We start from the raw sequence: 22586 nt of genomic DNA on the forward strand, positions 1-22586 counted from the left end.
TTTGTTATGTGCCTACTATGTACTAGACTCTTTGCTAGGTAATCTCCTGCCTTGTCTCCAGGCTCCTCTGGGAAGAGGAGAAATGACATCCCATCCATTCCAAACTTACATTAGTCTCTTGTTTTGGGAGTAAGGAGAGAAAATACCAGAAAATATTATAACAAACATCTTACATGATCTCCTGCTTCCTAAATTATTTTAATTCAATTCAATAAACATTTATTATGTGTCTGCTATGTGTTGGGCACAGTGCTAAGTCCTGCGGATACAAATATACCCCACCCCCCAAAAGATAATTCCTGAGTTGTGTAAATAGAATTAGCTCTAGCCCATTCATAGTTAAAACTCTAGCCACCAGAGATAATGTCATCCTCACCTCCCTTAGTGGAGAGGGGAGATGAGTTACCCACACGTGACAATAAGTAACAAATCAAGAACAAGGGACTGCCCTTTGGGCAGTCCAAATCAGTGTAGGGGCTGCCATTTATCCACTTGAATTAGTGGACCCACAGGAAGTGACAAAAGACACTATCTCTTCAAGTATGTTGGCAACTTCCTGTTGAGGCAGTTCCTGCTTTGAACTTGGTGCTGAAGGATCTCAGCTGAGACCTCAGGCAGTTTCCACTCTGAATTGTCACGTGGGTAAGTTAGGCTGATTTCCTTGGCCTACCTTGGTGTTTCCAGACTCTCTACCTTAAGTAGGCTTCTTGCCTCCCTAATTGCTAAGGCCTTGCGGCTCGTAGCCTAGTTTAATTAGCCTTTCAATCCTCTCTCCACCCGACCCTCCGGTAGGCCTGAGCTAGCCTCTCCCTCTCTCTATTTCCCTACCTTCTACCTTCCTAATTGTAAATAAACTACCTTAAAAAACTGATCCTGACTTGGGTCTATTTTAATTATGGAATCAATCTGAATTGTTGATTCCTGGTGGCCACATCTTAAATATATATCTATATGTAATATCTAAATTATCCAATTATTACAGTGTTCAAGGAGCTTACAATGGGGAAAGACCACACACAAAAGGAGGCTAGAAGAGAGGGATACCAGGAGATACCTAGCCTGGGCATTGTTCTAAGAAGTTAAAACTAAGCAAGGGTGTAGGTTCTGCCCTCTATAAAGGAAAGCTTTGGGAGAATTTAGAGCTCTACCTTCTAACACTCCAGAGGGAAGGAGGGGAGAGGAAACTAAGAGAGGTGAGAAGTATCCAAATCTGAGTTAGCAGCATACTGATGAGATGAGAAGTGATTAGTTTTTCTTGGGAGAGCCTCTTGTTCCAGAAAGTTGAAACTCAAAGGAACTACAGATAGAAAGAGGAAAATGGAAGAGGAGAAACATTCTTTGGAGCAACAGAGAACCAGATTCCTTCTGGGCAGAAGAGAAAGGCCATTCCAACAAGTCTCCAACCTGATCTCCAGTCTTGGGGGGGAAAAGGGGATAATAGCATTCTTTTGGCTTTCAGCACTAGTCCCTAGGCCTGAAATGTCTAAAGCCCAGAAGACTACAAATTGAGGCTAAATAAAAATAAACAATAAAAACCTATCTCAACTCATTCCTCAGTGCCTATTCTAGCTATTCTGAGCCCAGAGGCATCATTAACATTAAAACGTGGTTCTCAGTCCCCCTACTGTCCATTTCTTATTCCTATTCCTCAAGACAACCATCATTATGTCCCATTCTAACATTATCCACCCCATTCCAAGGTGCTTTCTAGAATTCATGTTCAGGAGACAACAAACTTTTTTTCTTTTTAAATCTTAAATCTTATCCTTTCCCATTTCTTCCATCTTCTGGCTCTCAATGAGACCTGGCTCCCTCTTGATGACAAGGCTATCCTTTCCTGTACTGGTTGTACTTTCACCAGCTTCCCTTGACTCACTGGTCAAGATTGGAGAGTTGGAATACTTTTTTTTCCCTGTTGCAACTTCTACGCTTTCTCTCTAATCTCTTCTTTGAACTTCATTAATCTATATCTACCACCTGATCAAAATTCTGATAGCTGTTGCCTATTCAACTCAGGGACACATTTCTTCTTCAATCCATTCAGTGCATGCATGGCTCACAGTCTTTCCCCCCAACTCCAGCCCTCATACCAGAAGACTCCATTTTGATACTCCCTCAAATACCCTAGGGTCACAGGTCCTCAATGAATCATTTCACATGACTCAATCTTGTACCAAACCTCAGCCCCACAAAAAGATGATCATAGCCTTCATCTTGTTATCAACCACAAATGTACCAGCTTCCATATTCATGGACTATTGGGATTTATTACACTATTCTGTGGGCCAGAGTGTTGCTAGGAGTCTAGTTCAAGGATGGGAACAGGTGTAAGCCAAAAGGGTTAAAAAAATTAACACTTAGTGCTAGCAGGCTATTAACAATTGTGGCTTATTCCATCACGCTCTCCTCCAACAGACTTATGGCTACTGCTTCAAGCTTTAAGATTCTGTTAGCTCTCTGAGCCAGAACCAGTTCCTACTTTATCTCTGTTTACTACGAGAACTGAGCTTAGTTCATTATTGGAATTACTCAATAAACAATTTTGACTAGAGACTGGCATCTGGAGCCAGGGAGGGAATTTCTCTCCACCTTACTATCATTATCAAGGTTAAATCATTCTCTTCTCTTCAACTGTGTCCTCTTTGTGAACTTATAGGACAGAGGAAGGAGAACTCAGGGGGATTTAACCCTTTGGTCCCCCACAATGGACTCTGAAATTCCTTTATCTGATCGTTATGTACTGCCCTTCTACTTCTTCTCCTTGCAAATCCTGTTCTTTATCTTCACCATAACCCCTAATCTGTTTACCCCTCAGTCCTTTCACAGGTCATCACCCCAGCACCAGATATCTTTTCCTCCCTTTCCCATCTTGAACCAATTCAAACCTCTACACTGTCCTCAAGTTCCTTGTTCCCTTATTATATTGGTGATCTTGCCCTGAAAAGCCTTAGCCTTGGATTACTCCCACTATCCAGTGATTACTTCTATACATGCTGCTGCATGAAGCATTGGGATATAGAAAAGTTTTTTAAAAAAGGGAAATCCTGTTCTCAAGGAGCTCACAGTCTAATAAGAAAGACAACATGTAAACAACTATATTTTAACAAGAGATACATAATATTTTAGAGATAATTTCAGAAGGAAGGTAAAAGAGCAGCTAGGTGGCTCAGTAGATAGAGGGGAAGAGGACAAAGAGGAGGAGGAGGAGAGAGAAGGCAATGGAATTAAGAGAGATTTTGAAAATCTTCTTGTAGGTGAGATTTTGGTTGGGACTTGCAAGAAATCAGAAGTGGCAGGAGGAGGGGTTGAGGAGGGAGAGAATTCCAGGTTTACGAGAGAATCAGAATTAAGAGATGGAATATCTGGTGTAAAAGTTTCTCAAAGAAGAGGGAGAGGAGTATAAGAGAGCTGGAGTTCATACTTGGTACTAAACAATGTAATGAATTACACTGACACTTCTCAGAGTGAGAACGAGTGTGAGACTTTACAGTGTTTGGGGAAATGGCACGGATTTAGCATTGTAAGGGGGTAAAAAGGGGTTTTGATTGGGTGAATATTAAAAGGTTAGGTTGCCAAGGAATTGAATAATTATTAATCCCCAATTAAAGAATAACCTGTAAAAGGGGAATATGGGAAAGATTATGGTTGGACTGGATATTTAAAGTTTGGTCGTCAGGGATCAATTACTCAATTCCAAAATAATAGTCCCAAGTCAGGATGACTTTTATGGTGGTTTATTTACAACTAGGAAGGTTGAAGGTAGGGAAAATGAGAGAGAGAAACTCTGGCCCGGACCAGAGACCCGAACTAGGGAGGCTTCAGAGACCCCAGCAGAGGGGTCACAGAGTTAATTAAACAAGGCTTCTAGCCACAAGACCTCTTCTAAAAAGAGAGGCCTCCTTGAGGCTAGAGCAGTGATTCCCAAAGTGAGCGCTATCACCCCCTGGTGGGTGCTGCAGCGATTGGGGGTGGGGAGCGGTGATGGCCACAGGTACATTTAACTTTCATATTAATTGCTATTAAAATTTAAAAAGAATTAATTTCCAGGGAGCTAAGTAATATTTTTTCTGGAAAGGGGGCGGTAGGCCAAAAAAGTTTGGGAACCACTGGGCTAGAACCTCCAGAAATGCCAAAGGAAAAAGGAAAGAGAGCAGGCCTAACTTACCCACGTGACAATTCAAAGGGAAGCAGCCTGAGGTCTTACCCAAGCTCTTCCAATGCCAAGTAAAACAGGGCAAAAGCCCTTCACAGGAAGTTACCATCATCTTTAAAAGATAGCAGTTTTTGTTACTTCCTTCGTCCAGCTCCAGTTTCACGTGGACAGATGGCAGTCTCAACCTTGTTTTTGATCTGTCACTTACTACCATATGTGGGTCACAGACCTCCCCCTCCCCACTTTAATTCTAAATTGGGTGGGGTGACATTATTCCTGGTGGCTAAAGTCTAAAGAATGAATAAGGGTGAGCTAATTCCATTTACACAAACCTCAAGTCAAAATGACTTTTATGGAAGTTTATTTACAAATGAGGAGAGGAAGAAGAAATAAGGAAATGAGAGAGAGGATAAGATAAGATAAGTAATCTAACACACTAGGTAATTTGCTCTGATCCCCTAGTTCAATCCAAGTAGATCTAATTAACCCTCAGCCAAGGGAAATCTGGCCTTGATCCCAAGACTGGAAAGTCAGAGGCCCAAAGGGTCTCAGAGGTGAATGAAGCAAAAGCTTCAGCCACAAAGTCTCTATTAAAAAGGAAGTTCCTTAAGAGAAGTTCAGGAAAAGTCAGTCTTTACACTCACTACGTGGAATTCCAAAGGAAAGATTTAAGAACAATTTCACCAAGATCCAGAGCTTTTCAAGTCCCGGTCACTAACCTGAACCTTTTCTTTTGAGCTCTTATGGCTTCTTTTAAGTAATTCTAAAAGAAGATGTTTACTATCTTCTTGACATGCTGTGGCATTTGGTGAGGCCAAGAGCAAATCATCCACATATTTAATTAGTTTACTGTTTTTACATTTTATATTATCTGTGTCTTGGCTCAAAATTTGTTCAAAGAGGGTAGAACTTTCTACATACCCTTGAGGCAAATGAGTCCATGTGCACTATGAACTTTTCCAGGTAAAAGCAAATATATTTCTGGAATCTTCATGAATAGAAATCAAGAAAAAGGCTAAGCACAAGTTCACTACCATAAAGTAAGTGGCTGTAGTGGAAATAGAGGAAATTATTGTGTTGGGTTTGAAACCACAGGATGTCTTTTTATGACATGATTATTTACAGCTCTTAGGTCTTGGACAAATTGATATTGGGCTTTTCCACCTGAGCCTATTTTCGGCTTTTTAACAGGTAAAACTGGTGTATTATATTCTGCTTTACATGGAGTTATTAATCCTCGTTCAATTAATGAATTTATTACTGGAGTAATTCCCTCAATTGCTTCTTTTGATAGAGGGTATTGAGGAATGGAGGGAGCTAGATATCCTTTTGTCTTAATTTGAACAGGAACTGCTGATTTAAGTAGGCCTACATCAGAAGAAGATGTGGCCCAAAGAGATTCAGAGATGTCAGTAGGTATTCCCAAGGTGGGAGGCTTGTTCACCTCCTGGATCTCTGAGAGAAGTACAGGGAGCAAATTTAAAGATTCCTCAGGTATTTCTAATGACATAGAGCCATATGAAGAGCAGGTTATTGTGTCTCTGAGCTTACATAAAAGATCTCTTCCCAGCAAATATATAGAGGATCCAGGCATTAAAAGAAATGAATGTTCTACAGTTAGGGGTCCTACACGTAACATGGGAGGAGAAAGTTTTGGGAAGTTTTAAGGTTTTCCAGATATACCTACTACTTTTAGAGAGCCAATAGTTACAGTTTTCATTTGGTTTGTTCACCAGGACTGATCTAGATGCTCTTGTATCCAAAAGACAATTATAATACGAATTTCCAACTTTCAGAGTCACATAAGGTTCATTGCTATGTTGGGGGAATGTATAGGGACAATTGGCAATAAAGCATCAGGGTCTGGAAAGTCAAAGGTTTCACTTTTTGATTCCAAGGCCCTTGCCCCCCATCACACCTTCATAATCTTTGGGTAGTTCCTTGGGCTCCCCCCGAGGGGCACTAGCACCCCAAGTAGTTCAGGGGCAAGCTCCACTTAAGAGATATTGTTGTGGGGTCATTTGGTATGAGTTGTCATCTTTCCAATTTATATTTCTAGGATTTTTATCATTCCTAAAGTTACGATTCCTGAAGGTAGTATTATGATTATTATTCCTACAGTTATTTCTATAGTTATTATTCAACTGGGTATTATTTCTGATTGCTCTTAACAAATTCCTACAGTTTATCAATGTATGGCCCTTCTTCTCACAGAAGTGGCAGGTAAGGGATTGATAGTTACATTCTTGGAGAGGGGCAATTGCCATTGATTGAGTATCATGCCCTGTTTCATGTTTATCCATTCTATTACTTAAAGATTTTAGTTCCTTTTGTATTTTGGTCAGTAAATCATTAGTTTTATCCTGTTTTTCTTATGACCTTTTGAGACAAAAACAGCAGTTCTCCTTAACTCCTCAAGATCCATTTCAGGCCACCTAGGACAATATGCTTTATTTATTTATTTATTTATTTATTTTTGGGCAGTGTGTTTTAAAGTAATCCTGGACCTCTCTATGAGAGTTATTGACAAATTGTTCCCTTATTTGTCTTATATCCTTTTCAACAGAAATGTCAAGGTCCATGCATCTAACTCCCAGCTCAATTAGCCTATACATGAATTGAGAGGGTGTTTCATCATCGGATTGTGTAAGGCCTTTAAATTTGATCCAGGCATGTGGCTTTTCTAGCATTCTCGCATCAATGTGAGAATAGCATCCTTAGCATGACATAATTGTATATATTCTTTGGGGTTGTTATAGTGACATTTAGGATCTTCAGATGGCCATTGCGTCCTTGGGCTTTGTTAACGTGAGAGATAATTTTATTCCTCTCATGTTCCGTTAGAAAAGGCTGGAGTAATTTTTCTACATCTTTATAAGAAGGGTCATAGTGAAAAAAGATATCATCCATCTTTTTTAATACTGTTATTAGTTCTTTTTCATAAGTAGGGGTATCTTGTTTTAATTCACTTATATCTTGAGATGTAAACGGCGTATATTGTTTTTTTTTTAATTTTAAACCTTTTTTAACTTCTGTGTATTGACTTATAGGTGGAAGAGTGGTAAGGGTAGGCAATGGGGGTCAAGTGACTTGCCCAGAGTCACACAGCTGGGAAGTGTCTGAGGCCGGATTTGAACCTAGGACCTCCCGTCTCTAGGCCTGGCTCTCAATCCACTGAGCTACCCAGCTGCCCCCGCGTATGTTGTTTTAATGTAACCACATCCCCATCATTTCCTATTGTGGACACTTCCCTTAAGGGGTAAAGGCCATCATAGGAATCAGACTCACTCTCTAGTCTTGATTTCCTTGTAGTTATTTGTGTGTTTGCTGTGGCAGTATAGGGGGGAACTGGTAATGTAGGAGGACGAAGTTTTATGGGGACGGGTTGGTTGTGAATTGGGAAAATGGGTAGGAGAAGATGGAGCATTGGGAGAAGGGGGAGGGGATGAAAGTTTAAATTAGGAGTTATACAACATCAGAGGAGGGTATTTATCTCAGACATATCTATATGTTTCTCTATTTCAGGAGAAATAGGATTTTCCTCTCTTGGTAGTTTAGGAACAGGCTTAGAAAAATCTGACATTATTTGTTTCGAATCCTCCTTTTCCAGTAGGCTGTGCAAGCAGTGTTTGAGAATTTTCATGTTAGCTTGCATTTGTCTTATGGTAACCTTTTGTTTTTTAACATTTATGATTTGGAAAATAAAGTTTCCTAATAACATAAGGAGAATGAGGCATTTCAAAACCTTAAGGTTTCCTAATTGGGTGATAACTAGAAGACTTTCTAATGCAGTGGCATTCATGTTGCTTTATCTAATTATATTTTATATGGCTTGTAATTCTGGTTTTTGTCAGTAGATGGAGCTACTGGCTAGGTTTTACATTGGCTAGGGGTTAAGGAGAATGTGTGAAAATTCACAAGTAAGGGTACTGTTCCTTGAAGTACTTCACACTTTAAGGTATGGCACACTTCAAGATTTAATTAACTATTGGGTGGAATAGGAACCTTTTGTCTGAAACTAAGTATAGGATTAAGTAGCTGCTAAGGGTAAAAAAGCTAGAATTCATGTGTTTGTGTTTCCTCTTTTGGATAAAATGCAGCTTTTCTGAGGTAAAAAGGAATTTTTATAAATTTCTTTTTCTGTTTTGGGGGCTCTAAAAGCCTCTCAAGGTAAAAAGGACCAGTTTTGTGTGGTTCCTGATTAATTTCCCCAGGTTTCACTTCTTACTTTAATTCTAGAGACACATGGGGCTTTGGAAAAAGAAAGTAAGGCTTAAACTGGTTGATTTATGCTTTAAAAAATCACTCTCTCTAATAAAACTGAGCTAAGCTCAATGACTTTTCTCCAGGTTTTTATGAAGAATTTTTTTTAAGAAGATGAGGTTGTTTGGGGGTATGAAGCAGAGATGCTTTCCCTCTGAGAGGAATTGAAAGCATTTCTCTAGGTGTGGCCCTCACAGTTAGTCAAGAAATAAAGCAGCCTGTTTGTTGATAGTAAGACAAACCAGCCAGCTTACACTAAGGCAGCTGAAAGATAGAATCCTTCCCAAAATCTGAGGGTTGGCTAATTGGAAACAGTTCCCCAGGTAAGGCCTATACAGCTAAACAAAGCACCTACTGCCAGTGCCGAATGCCAGCAAAGTAACTAGAAGATTGGATCCTCTCTTCAGGGTGGGAGGGGGAGGTTTGGTAACCAATTCCCCAGGTAGGGCTTTAGGACCCTGTGGCTAAAATTCAAACAGCTATGCTATTTATTTTAAGGAAAAAGGAGAAAAAATTGAACTTACCTCTTCAGCTGTGTTGAGTTGAGGTTTACAGAGTGAAAGAAGAGTCAAGAAAATTTCAGAAGATTGAGGGTAGTTGGCACAACCTTCGTGTTGCCAAATGTAAGGGGTAAAAAGGGGTTTTGATTGGGTGAATATTAAAAGGTTAGGTTGCCAGGGAATTGAATAATTATCAATCCTGATTTAAACAATAACCTCCAGTCAAAATGACTTTTATGGAAGTTTATTTACAAATGAGGAGAGGAAGAAGAAATAGGGAAATGAGAGAGAGGATAAGATAAGTAATCTAACACACTAGGTAATTTGCTCTGATCCCCTAGTTCAATCCAGGTAGATCTAATTAACCCTCAGCCAAGGGAAATCTGGCCTTGATCCCAAGACTGGAAAGTCAGAGGCCCAAAGGGTCTCAGAGGTGAATGAAGCAAAAGCTTCAGCCACAAAGTCTCTATTAAAAAGGAAGTTCTTTAAGAGAAGTTCAGGAAAAGTCAGTCTTTACACTCACTACATGGAATTCCAAAGGAAAGATTTAAGAACAATTTCACCAAGATCCAGAGCTCCTTCAAGTCCTGGTCACGAACCAGAAGAGAGCCCTGAGCTCATTCAACTCTCTTTTTAAAGGGGCTCTTTTGTGGCACTTCCTGTGCCTTCCTCTTAGTTTATGTGTCCAGTCACAACAGATACTTTTCTTAGGACTGCCCAGGAGGCTGTCAGTAAATTCTGATTTGTCACTCACTCTAGAACAGGTGGGTTACAGACCTCCCAATTCATGAGTTAAGTGGAGATGTTTTCACCTTTGGTGATTAAATCTAATGATGGGCAGGGTAGATTTAATCTCATTATCACAGCTTGTAATTTAAAGTGATTATTTTATGTATTTTTCTGTCTTTTTTTTTCACCTGCCAATCATGAATGCCTGAATTCCTATATGTTGAGTTTGTATACAACCAGGTCCTGATAAATGCTGGTCCTACCAGGAAGTCTAGCATTCATCTATGAATTACTAGAAAGAACTGAAAATCATCTTTAAATTACTGCTCTGATAGGTTCTTAGACTTCCTCTTCCCCTATACTCAAATGTGAATATAGTATAAGAGAACTGAAGAAAAGCAATGAAAGGAATAGTTCCTGAGAAACCTGATGCAGTGTGAAATGATTAAAACCAGGAGAATAATTGAAGCAATAACAAATTTACAAAAACAAACAACTTTGAAAGACTTAAACACTTTGATCAATTACAATTCCAGAGGGCAGATGATGAAGCACTTACCAAAATGGAGAATGCAATAATTGTATGGGCATGATCAATGTGGACTTTGCTTTACTTGACTAAGAATATTTACTATAATAGAGCTAAAATTTTTTTTATAATGGAAGGCAATAGGGAGAGAAAATACATTTTTAACCAGCTGGAAATAAATTTAAAAACAAAAGCAATAGATAAATCAAAGTATGGGAAAAGATGGGTGCTTTAGATGGTTTGCGGGGGAGAGGGAGATAGTTTTGCTTCAAGATAGAAAGGAAAGAGTGTCACTAAAGAAGATTTCCATAGGAGAGGTGTCCTTATAATACTTTTCTGATATAAATTCACACATTAGGAGACAATTTTCTCTAAGAAAAGGCTGTACTTGGTTAGACAATACTCCATTCCAGTATTCTACTTCATCATGGATTAGAATACTGACTAGGTAGGTACGACTTTTTTCTTAGAGAAAGTTGTCTCCTTCTTTAAGGTTAATTGGTGTCCATGAGCAGTCAGTAAGTACTCAGTGTACTTGGGGGTTATGGTGGTAGTGAATGAGACACTGAACGAAATATAGGATAACATGGCTGTAAAAAAATGAAGACTGATCATAGTAATGACAAAAAGTAGGGTTTAATTCTCATGATTTGGAATACAATGCAACTTCTACAACACAACAATTTAACCATCTAGCATTGCTTTCTGCATAACATGATATGTCTAAGAGTGAAGCATAACAGAAAGAAGGAGAATGAAATAAGATCTACAAAGGTAATATCACAGATTAATAATAAGGAAATAAGATAGAAAATGGAGTCAAATTGTGTTATTTCAGAAGCTTTATCACCATAAGGGATACAGAAGAAAATAGAAAACGAAGAGTGCATGAATCAAGAAACAAAATTGAAAAAGAACTCAGCAGAGAAGTACAACAATAAAGAAAAAGTAAAGGAAAACTCTTTAGAGAAGAGTATAAAGTGTGAGAATGAGATATAAGTGCCTTGAAGAGGAATTAAAAGGTATGGAATAGCTACTGTACTCAGTGGGATTGAGATTTGATTAGGAAGGTGTAATAGGATTGCCTTTCAACTGTAAGGAAAGGTTGTATAATATAAATCTGTTGTGGATCAAATTAACACCACTTTGTAATTTCCTGAGGTAGGAACAAATAGTCATGAAGGGGACACAAGATAGGCATAACTCAGAGTTGAGGTTTGCCATATTATGACCAGTGACAGAATAAAGGACAATGTAGTACTGAAATGGTTTACCAAGGGTTTAAGATAAAGGAGGAGGCAGAAGCCAATGTAGGAGTGATGACTTGAGAAATAACTGATGGTTGAAGGCACTGAACGTTATGTGGAGGATGAAGAATACGGTTGGGGTACCATAAGGGGTGGAGGGAGGAGGGGAAGAAGAGGAGAAAGAGAGAAAGAAAGAGAGAAAAATAAAGATTCTGATTAAGAAAGATTCTGATCAGATAAAGGAATTTAAAAGTTCATGAACATGGAAGTAGAATAATTGTAAATGACAGCAAAGTCACGGATTTGGTCATCTTTCTAGCAGAGACGGAATGGACAAGTTGGCCATGGGAACTAAGTAGACTGAGGAAATAAGAAGTTAATATATTTGAAGAAACAACAATATGTATGCTGAAGTCCCCTCGTATAAGCAATATAGTTGGATAGAGAGGAAAAATGTAAGCTGGGCACTCAACTTTCAAAGTCAATAGATACTAGCTACCAGGATTTGGATTAAGTGATAAATTTGAATAGCATGCAACTCAAAGGAGAAGGGGTTGCTGAGTGAGTGATTGTAGTAAGGGAGAGTCTGGAAGTAGCAGTAGAAAATAAGCTTTTTATAAATGTTTAAAAAATACAATCATATTTATTCAGAACGTTTAATCCTCTTTTACTCTGGCATTTAACTGGTGAAACGGCAAAGAAGAAGCAAAAAAGAAGACACCAATTTGGAAGTTCTGATCTCATATCATCCTTTATAGTCCACATTCATCTTTCATAATTTTACCTCAATTTTAAAAAGATCCCAAATTATACATATATTAATGATAAATTTGATTCATTATGGATTATGAGTTAAATTTTCTTCCTTAAAATGAGTAAAATAAAAATATTTTTCTCAAATCAAGTTAGTATGTGTTTATGGGAAAGAGAAGTGATCTGCAAATGACTGAAATCTGTTTACAGTTAATTTTTTCTTTCATGTTTCAGGCTTGAAGATTAAGTACCTTTACTTCAGGAAAAGATAAACCAAATAAATTATGCTCTCTGAAATTTCCATTCACTCTTCCCCAACCTGCCCACCACTTACCCCCATGCCTCCATTTCATATCAACCCATACAACTAGAGTTAAAAGTCAATGGAGATAAAAAAAAATTTAAAGCAACTGTCAGGGAATAGAAGAATGAATGCTAACTGGTCTCCAGCTGTTCCTTTAACTTTATACTTTTTAAAAGAGAAGCTCATTGGCATTATCATTACATGTATGATTATGTGTGAGCTGGATTTCATTTGAATAAAGATTAAAAAATCTTTCTTAACGTTTTTATTAATAAGAGAATATGCTAAATGAGTAGAAGAAAAATATATCCAAACATAGTGAATTATTAGTTAGGTGCTTTTTATTTCAAAACTAAGGGAAGCTAGGTGGTACAATGAATTAAGTACCAGGCCAGATATTGGAGTACAGTGGATAGAGTACTAGGCCTGGAGTCAGGAAGACCTGAGTTCAAATCCAAACCTTTGACAAGTACTAGCTATGTGATTCTAGGCAAATCTTTTAACCTGTATTTGCTTCAGTTTCCTCAGTTATAAAAATGGAGATAATAATAGTTATTTCCCTCCTGGAGTTATTAGAAGGATCAAATGAGATAATAATTGCAAAGGGCTTAGTACAGCACCTATATAATCCATGAACCTATGAATATTTATTGGGCTGGCTTTTAAGAGCAGAGCATCTAATAGTCTACAATCCACAGTCTAGGCCAGTGATAGAACTCCTCTTTTCTACATGATGAAATGCTTTCCCTGCCCCCATATACCAGAATGTTTCTCTCTGTGGCTTTGATTCCTTCCTTTTATGTGATAGCTCCTTGTTGAACTCTGCTCTATTCATTTTTCCAACTAAGTATCCTGGTCATTTTTTAAAAAAGATAGCTGGATTACATGACCAATTCCATTTAAAACTTGGTTTGTGATGAATGTCTGGGTCTTATTGTTTAAAGTAATATCTAGTATTGAAAAAGAGATATTGATTTAAATTCTAGCTCTACTCATTACTGCCAGTGAACTTCACTGAGTCCAGGGACTGTTTATTTTTAATCTTTGCATCCCTGCCTAGCACAATGCTTTGTACATGCCTGATATGTCTTAGTTGATTTAAATTCTAGATATCATGGCCATTCTGAGTTGGTTGTTGCTAATGATAGTTGAATGAGCCATTACTCAATTTCTTGATGAATGCACTGAATTTTCTACCTTACCTAAGAGATTAGAAAACAAAGAAAAGATCGAGTAACAATTGAAATACTCTATTTTAGTGGTGTCCAAGAATACCAAATTGAAGAGAGAAGTGTTCATGTTGAAGCTGGAGAAAACTAGACTACTTTACCTCTGACTCAGAGCTATCCAGTTCAGCCAGAGTTGGAGCTTTAAGGAGTTTCTTCCGTTGAACTGTTGTTTGTGTACCACTTATACCATTGGCTTTTGTTTGTGGTGTTAAACCACCATTCAACACAGAGGCTTCTGTCCCTTTCTTTGGAGATTCAGGAGTGGTAACATCTAGTAAGAGAAATGGAAAAGCTCATGTCGTAATCTAAAAAAAGGCAATTAGAGTAACACAATATATACACATGGAAGTATACACAAAGAAACAATTCTTCAAGAGAGTATTTTAGATTTTAATCTCAATTACTCTAAACATTTTTCTGGAGCATAGATTGTTCACATAAGATAATAATGTTTAAGAAAAAACTGGCAAATCTTATTTAAAAGGTGATGCTCTGGCTAGGCCACCTTATTCGCATACTTAGGTTACAACATAGAGCTAGAAGAGATCTTAGAGGTTTAACCTCTTCATTTTACAGAAATAGACTTTGGGCCCAGAAATATTAAATTTACAATTTACTCCATCTGAAGAAGCTATGGAAGATAAGTGAAAAAGAAATTAGGTTTTTGTTCTTTAAATTATAACTGAGTATGCCCTGTTTACAAGTGAGAAACAGGTCTGAACTAAATCATTTAAGGATCCTGAAGGGAAGAGAATAAGTATTTATATAGAGCCTACCATGTGCCAATGTGCTAAGTACTTTTTACAAATATTATCTCTTTTGGGCCTCGTAATGGCCCTGGGAAGTAAATGCTATTATTATTCCCATCTTACAGATAAACAAACTGAAGTAACTGAATGGTATAATATAGCCGAAAAGAGATCTTGTTAAAATCTTGACTCTGTTAATTAATAACTACATAATGCTGGAAAGCCACTCTACATTTTGTTTGAGTAGAACCTTTTCTACCAATACAAAGGGTCTACATCTTGCTGGTTAAAAGAATATGGAATGCTGAAAAGAAAATTGGATTTAAATTCCAACTATATTCATTACTACCAGTTATTCTAAGCCTCTTGAGAATTGCCTGACACACTGAGAAATCCAAAGTGACTTTCCCATGTCACCCAGGCAGTGTGTATTAGAGGTAGGAACTGAACCATGGACTTCCTAACTTAAATACTCCTGTTTCTATCCATTATATCACACTGTTTCTCATATATACACACACACACACACACATATATAGGATAATATGTGAAATTACATATATGTAAATAAATTAGTGTGAAAAGAAGATGAGATACATTCCCTAAGGCCAGATTGACTGGAAATCCATTAAGGAAATAAGGCAATAGAGGATTACAAAGAAAAAAAAGAAAAAAGCGCTGAACAAATAAAACACTAATATATTGATTTTGAAATGTCACTGTAAATAAAGGTCCAATTAATTTTCTTATTTAGCAAATTAAATGATGAACCAAACATGGAAAAATATTACTCAGCAATGAATTTCCTTATGTACTTTCTGGGTTAACAGATTAGATATCAACTTTGAGTAGCCATGGAAATTTTATAAACATAAGAAAAGACAAAAACACAATTTGAAAATGATAAATACATTTAAAATGATTTAGTGCATGTTCAGAAAAAGAAAATTTAATAGTACAAACTAATATTTAGGTAGCACTGTGAGGTTTATAAAGCTCTTTTATCATGACCCTTTCATTAGGTAGGATGGTTTTAGTATGTCTCTAATGTATTGATATTTGTAGGTTGCCCAGACAATCAAGGTGCCATCATTTTACCTTTTGGGAGTTACTAGATATATAGGAAGGGGCCATGTTTTTGTCTTTCTTTGTATCACTCCTAGTGCTTAGCCTAGTAACTGGCACATAAATTCTGTTAAAATACTTATTGATGATGATTATAATTAAAGGGTTGAATTCCTGAATTAATACTTCTAAATCTATTAAATGATGGTAAATATTAGAAATTCAAAAAGAAATACTTGTATTCTAAATACAAATTTTAAAGCCTTTTACTTTTCCCTCTACAATACTACAAACTACATTAACAGAGGCTTAGAAACTTGCTAATAAACTTTTGGTCCATGATTGAAATTCCTAGAATAGATATTTTGTATAGTACCAAAATATTGGATTTATTAAAAGAATGAACAACTCCAGATGTTTAAGTCTTGGATTACTTGTGAAAGAATTAGGTATGACAGATATATGTGTATATATATATGTGTGTGTGTATGTATATCTGTATCTATATCTATATATATATACACATATCCTTGTGTGTGTTATAGCCCTTTAAATTATATGCTATTTATAGTTTTAATAGATTTCTTGTGAGAGGCAGTGAAATGTAGTGGATAGGGCTGGTATTGGAGTCAGGAAGACCTGGGTTCAAGTCCCACCTCTGACACACACACTTACATAGTTGATATGTGATCTGGGATAAAGCACTTAATCTCCCAGGACCCTGGTAACTCTCTAATCCTACAAATCTGAGAAAAAGTATAGATCTGTATTATTAGGGAGAGTTTCTCACCAGGAACTCTCTACATGCAGGAAATCACAGTTCTAATTTTTGTTTGGGGGAAAAAAAGGTCTCTTAATTATAATATATGTGGATCAACATCAAAGAGATGTGCACTTAAGCTTTTTATACAAATTTAACTTCATTTCATTCATTTAATAACCTACTTAATGGACTGATATTATTTGTCATAATCATAAGCCCAGTGAGGTTGCATAACCAAAGGCTGTCATGGTCCAACCACATCTGAAGTACTGGGTTCAAGCCAGTTTAGAAAAGACATTGATAACTTATGGCTTATCTGGAGGAGAGATGTCAAACATGTGGATGCCACATGTAGCCCATGACACACCCAAGTGTGGCAGGAACCAGATTAAAAATGTAATTGGGAAGTTATCTTAACAAAATAAATAGAAATACTTAACAAAACATAGATATTATAACATTTTAAAACTAAGTCAACATGGAGTTCACAAGAATCCTCATGTATGGATTAGTGGCCTCCATTTCTATTTGAGTTTTGGCTCCAAAGATTTGTAATCAGGATGGCAAAAGACTCTGATCAATGCTATATGTGAATTGACTGAAGGAACTGGGGATGCAAGCCAGAAGCAAAGCTTTAGGAGGGACATCTAAGAGATATCTTCAAGTTTATGAAAGATTATGAGAATGAGGCAAAAAATTTGTTCTGACCCAGAGAGCAGAACCAGTATCAATGTATAAGAGTTGCTAAGAAGAAACTTTGGGATGATAACTGAAAACATTTTTTCCTAATTAGAGTTATCAAAATGTAGAATGGGCTGCCTTAGAAGGCAAAACATTTCTTGACAGAAATCTTCAAAGCACAGCCTGGATGACAATTTGTGAGAAATATAGTAAAGATTCTTTTTCTGGCTAAAGGTGGCACTAGATGGATGCTGAGATCCCTTCCAACTCCAAAATTTTGTAATTTCTAAGACCTGAATATGTAATTTGAATTTTTAATACATGGGAAAAACCCTTACCTTCCATCCTAGAATCAATACTGTGTATTGCTTCCAAGGTAGAAGATAAGTAAAGGCCAGGCAATGGAGGTAAAGTAACTTGTCCAGGGTTACACAGCTACAAGTGTCTGATTAGAATCTAGGATCTTCCATTTCTAGGCCATATAACTTCCCTTTTCAGTTTACTTTCTTAGAATACTGATTTGTTTAGAGAAAAAGCAATAATAGAAAATACATTTTAAAATAGCTGGAGAAATCAGTCATTAGAAGGCATAAACCCACATAATGTCAAGCAATGACATTAAAAAACCTTTGCTACTCTTCTGCATTGAAAATATAGGCTTTTGTTTTGGTTTGAACACCTTTCTCCAAGTTATCTACATCAAACGTACATATGAATGTGCATATATATGTTTATTGATATATATACATATATATGATGTTCAGTTGAGCTGACCATATCTAATATTTATTTTATTGTGTCTGGTGTGAATTTCTGCAGTATTGTGTACCATATACATGTGGTTAATGATATAAGTAACAATTATTAATGTTATTTGAAGTTTTGCATGTTTTCCCCTTCATTATTTTGGATTTCAGCCAATTGCTTTAGAGAATAGTCAGCTCTGAACATTAGGAGCAACACAGACACATTCAACAAACATTCAATGCCTTGGAGTCTTCTTTTCGAATCAAGTTTTCTAGGATGATACAGCATCAGGAAAATGTTTACTAAAGTAACATTTATCAATTGAACAAAGAAAACAGGAAGACCTCTTCAATAGTCAGTCAAATGTCCAAGTTAAAGTACCATATAAGAGATATTTTAATTTGAACTTTTATAAAGATTTTATCAAATGAAGAATTTGTGCTGCCTCTTTAATTTATTATCAAAATAAACTAGTATAGTGGCTAAAAATACTAGAAGAATACAAATTGTAAGGAGTTTTATAGTGTTATCACTCTAGGACATACAAGAGTATAGCACATCTATTTTAGTTCCCTCAAAAGTATTCTACTTTTGTTAGTATGTGATTTTATATACAAGATACGCCAGCAATTCTTTGAATATTAACTTAAATTTATACTAAGGAGGAAAAGGGACTTCTGGAAAAAAACTGTTGGATACAACAGCTCATCCCACACTTTAATAATAACTTGTTCACATTAATTAAGAAGACTAGAAAATACTCTAATTGGAAAAAAGTCAATGTTTTTAAGATATGATTTCGAAAATTATGTGGAACACAACATCTGATTTGACTCTAGTTAATTGATATGTGTTGTAATTTCTGATTTTATGTAAATAAAATGTATTCTACATAGATAATTAAAAAATAATTACAAAAAGAGCAATATTTTGCAAATCAAAGCTCAAAAGTTACTAGTTTTGCTGAATTTAATCAAATCTAATTAATGATGTCTGGCTTTGTAATTCATATTTGGGGCACATGATGACCAAAATCACTTCAGTACTCTCATGATTTTACTGTTTTAAGGGCATTAGGAGAAAAAAATTCTAGTAATAACATTTGGTCAGAAATTAACCTGTCAGGGGAAAGGCATATAAAAAAGAGATCTTCCTCCAAATTTTGCAATACCGCAATCACTTCAAGTTTGCTTTTAAGAAAAGAGAAGAAATATGATCCAATCCTAAAGGAAATGATGGTTGCTGAATTAAACTATTTCTATTTTTAGGTTTGTTCTCTAGAAGATTTATTGTTCACTCAATCGAGAAGTCCCTTTTGTATTTTTTTTCTGAAAATAATTATATCAAAGAGTTCAATTTTGTGGCAAATACATAAACAAATCTTGGCAGTTGTTTACTTTATTTTTAATGTAACAAAAGTAATAGTTATTCCAAATATACACAACACCTATTGAGTAGGAAACAGATTTTTTTCCCCCTCAGCTCAAAGAGGCTGAATCTTTGATTTCATTGACTGTGGCTTGGAAGAAGCCCTCCAATTTTCTTTTTGATAGATGTTTAAACAAGCAGATGAGTGAAATGTGTTTCACAAACAACACAAAACCCATGTCAGGTGTTGATGTGCTTTCTTTTTTTACCTGACAAGTCAAAACTGTGAGACATGCTAAGTGGCCGCATTGCTGAAAAAAGAAAAACAGCATAAAGAAAGTAATTCAGCCATTAGAAAAGCACAGGGAAGACAAAAGGGAAGGAAATTAAGAGAAAATTCTTAGTACATTTCAGAAGCTAATGCAGGGGGCTAGCTAGCATAAAACTGAAATTTTAAACTATGTATTTATAATATGTATAAAATATAAAAATATACATATACATATAACGTAGTGTCAGTTATAACAATATCAATAAGACTTGTAATATAGTAACAATAAGAAAAATATACCATATTTTGAATTCTAAAATCTATGTATGATAAACATTTGACTGGGAAAAATCATAAAATATATACTCTGATTTTTAAAAAAATTACAGAAGACCAAAATAAAGATGTATGTAGCAATATTTCACACAAACATGAGTGATCAAAAATTGAATTTTCTGGAGGGTATTTATTCTTTCCTAAATTATAGCTACCTTAAAAGAATCTTGTTATTAAAAATCTGGCTTTGGAGTTGTGAATAACTATTCTGAGGAACAAATATGAGTAACAATGAGCAGTATATTTAGTTATATTTGTTTTATTTTTTGTTTTTTGGAAAGGAGAGATGCATAAGCATTTATATAGTGCCTTTTTATCCAGGCACTATGCTAAGCATTTTATAAATATTACCTTATGGGAAAAATAACAATATTGATGCTCCTTGAACTAAAAGACATGAGAAATTAACCAACTTTTCAAACTATAATATTTTGATCACTATCTCAGGATAAATATGATAAAGAGACAATTGATCTTTTTTTACAATTACTTTCCCTTGTCCAATGTTTTTATTGCTGTGTTATGGGTCATCTTTATTATCATTCAAAACAGGAAAGCAGGCAGCATGTGCCAGTCAAGTGAAACAGCAACTATCACCTGGACCATCATCTCCCTTCACAGCCCAAGACCCACTACCCAAGAGTATTAGGAATAGTCATGTTCTATAGTCTACCAGCCCCCAAACCCTGCAGGCATTATTGAGGGAAGAAATCACTGTGGAAAAGGGCCAATTTTTCTCTCATCACTGACAATGACAATTGCTGACAAACTGTCATCAACATTTAGATAAGCAGCATTGACTAGACCAGTCCTACCAGAGAGGTATTCTGCTTTCAGCTGCCAAAGTACTGCCACTCACAGTAGCCATAGGTTTAACAAGGCAGAGTAGCTGAAGCAACAAGATATCCTGAGAGAAAAATTAGAAGTAGTATGTGTTGGGTGTAGGTAAAGCACCTTAACTACCATCTCCATCATTTTTTTTCCTTTTCCTTAATACATTTAATACTCTCTTTCAATTATACTCACTTCGAATACATGTTAATTCCTCCTGTATACTTGCTGGATACATTCCCTTTTCTTCATATCACCAACAAAATTCTCAGTTAGCTAGCTAGACTTCTTCATGCTTTCCAAGATAAGTCTTCAAAATTTTTGTAATTCTACTTACCCTGCTTCCAGCTTCTTATCACTTTCTTCAGCACATGCAAATTTCCCACATTAAGTTTCAAAGACTTACTGCATAATATAACCTCTTCCATAACAAATACAATTAAAATGTATAATTTAACCAAGGACTTTTACATGAATTATCTTAGAGAGGTGAAATAAAATGCTCTAGTAACAAGAGAAATCAAGCCTGGACTCAAAATCTTCTTAATCTAAGTCTAGAACTTTTTCTACTACTCCATTATGTCTCTTAGTGCCTCAACTTCTTCTCTCCCCTATCCTTTCTGAGCTTGCTGAATGAATGCCTTTTGTTTGACTACCTAGAAAAACCTACATACCAACAGGAAAAAAAATCATCACTTCCCCATTTCTCAATTCAAAACTCATCTTAAATTCCATTGCTTCCTGGATAAATTCTGGAAAGCAAGTTTACTTTTCCCAAAGTAAACTTTAATTTTTTGAAATACCTCATATTCTTCTCCTACAGATTCAAATATGATTATTAAAATATTTTTGAAATCAGAATACAACATAAAAGGAGACCTGTTTCTTAAAAGGTAGCATATTGGGAGCAGCTGGGTAGCTTAGTGGATTGAGAGTCAGGCCTAGAGGTGGGAGGTCCTAGGTTCAAATCTGGCCTCAGACATTTCCTAGCTGTATGACCCTGGGCAAATCATTTAACCCCCATTGCTTAGCCCTTACCACTCTTCTGCCTTGGAATCAAAACATAGTATTGATTCTAAGATGGAAGGTAAGAGTTAAAAAAAAGAAAAAAAAAAAGCTAGCATGTTGTAATGGCTCAGTAATAGAAACGAGAGGCCCAAGACTTGTAGACTAAACAAAAGTCTCATACCTATTGTTATAAATACTTTGAGAAAAAGAATCAGGTTTTGCCATCACAAGATGATAGGTACCTACTAATATTGCAAAAAATAAAATTAATTATTTTAATTCTAATAATTTTAAATAATTACTTAAATATTTTAAGAGAAAGGAAATGATTTTGAATGACATAAGTTATTCTTCATTGTCTAGTACAGAGCTAAAAAAATGGAAAAAAATTTGTATACCATTAAAACAATTCTATCTTGATCTATATAATAGACATTTTATTCATAACAAAAATTGGAATATTAATGGAAGAACATAGACACTGACTACAATAATTTCATATAGAAATTCAACATATGTAAATATGTTACAATGGGGAAGCCCAAAAGAGCTTAAAAGGTGATTTAATTGATAAACATTTTACTTTCTTTTTTTTCTTTTTTCTTTTTTTTTTTTAAACCCTTACCTTCCGTCTTGGAGTCAATACTGTGTATTGGCTCCAAGGCAGAAGAGTTGTAAGGGTAGGCAATGGGGGTCAAGTGACTTGCCCAGGGTCACACAGCTGGGAAGTGTCTGAGGCAAGATTTGAACCTAGGACCTCCCGTCTCTAGGCCTGGCTCTTAATCCACTGAGCTACCCAGCTGCCCCCTAACATTTTACTTTCTTGCCAAGGAGAGAGATATGAGAGTCAAAGGCAGAAGGGATTTAGAGTGTAAACTTATTTGTAAAATCTTATGGAGAACAATAATCAAAGATCCTTACTAGCATTTCCTAATAAAGCAGAGAGTAGCAAAGGAGAGCAAAAGTAGTTTTAAGAAACCTTAATGAGAGATCCAACTAAGCAAAGTCAGTATGAACAGAAGAAAAACACTAAAAAGATTTTCAAAAGAAATTATTCACA

General features: G+C 36.0%; 1 protein-coding gene across 2 annotated transcripts in view; it reads right to left on the reverse strand.

The window, feature by feature from the left end:
- Nucleotides 1-22586, reverse strand: part of SPIRE1 (spire type actin nucleation factor 1) — a 248136-nt gene that overhangs the window by 26785 nt on the left and 198765 nt on the right. Inside the window, exons 9-10 of one of the 2 annotated variants that reach the window (XM_044667065.1) lie at nucleotides 19350-19391; nucleotides 13809-13978 (exon numbers count right to left, since the gene is read on the reverse strand). In XM_044667065.1, the coding sequence (XP_044523000.1) occupies nucleotides 13809-13978; nucleotides 19350-19391 (212 nt within the window). The remainder of the gene's footprint in view (nucleotides 1-13808; nucleotides 13979-19349; nucleotides 19392-22586) is intronic. The other variant, XM_044667073.1, reaches the window with a different exon arrangement.

This window comes from Gracilinanus agilis, chromosome 1, assembly GCF_016433145.1.
Source record: "Gracilinanus agilis isolate LMUSP501 chromosome 1, AgileGrace, whole genome shotgun sequence".
NCBI classification, from domain to species: domain Eukaryota; kingdom Metazoa; phylum Chordata; class Mammalia; order Didelphimorphia; family Didelphidae; genus Gracilinanus; species Gracilinanus agilis.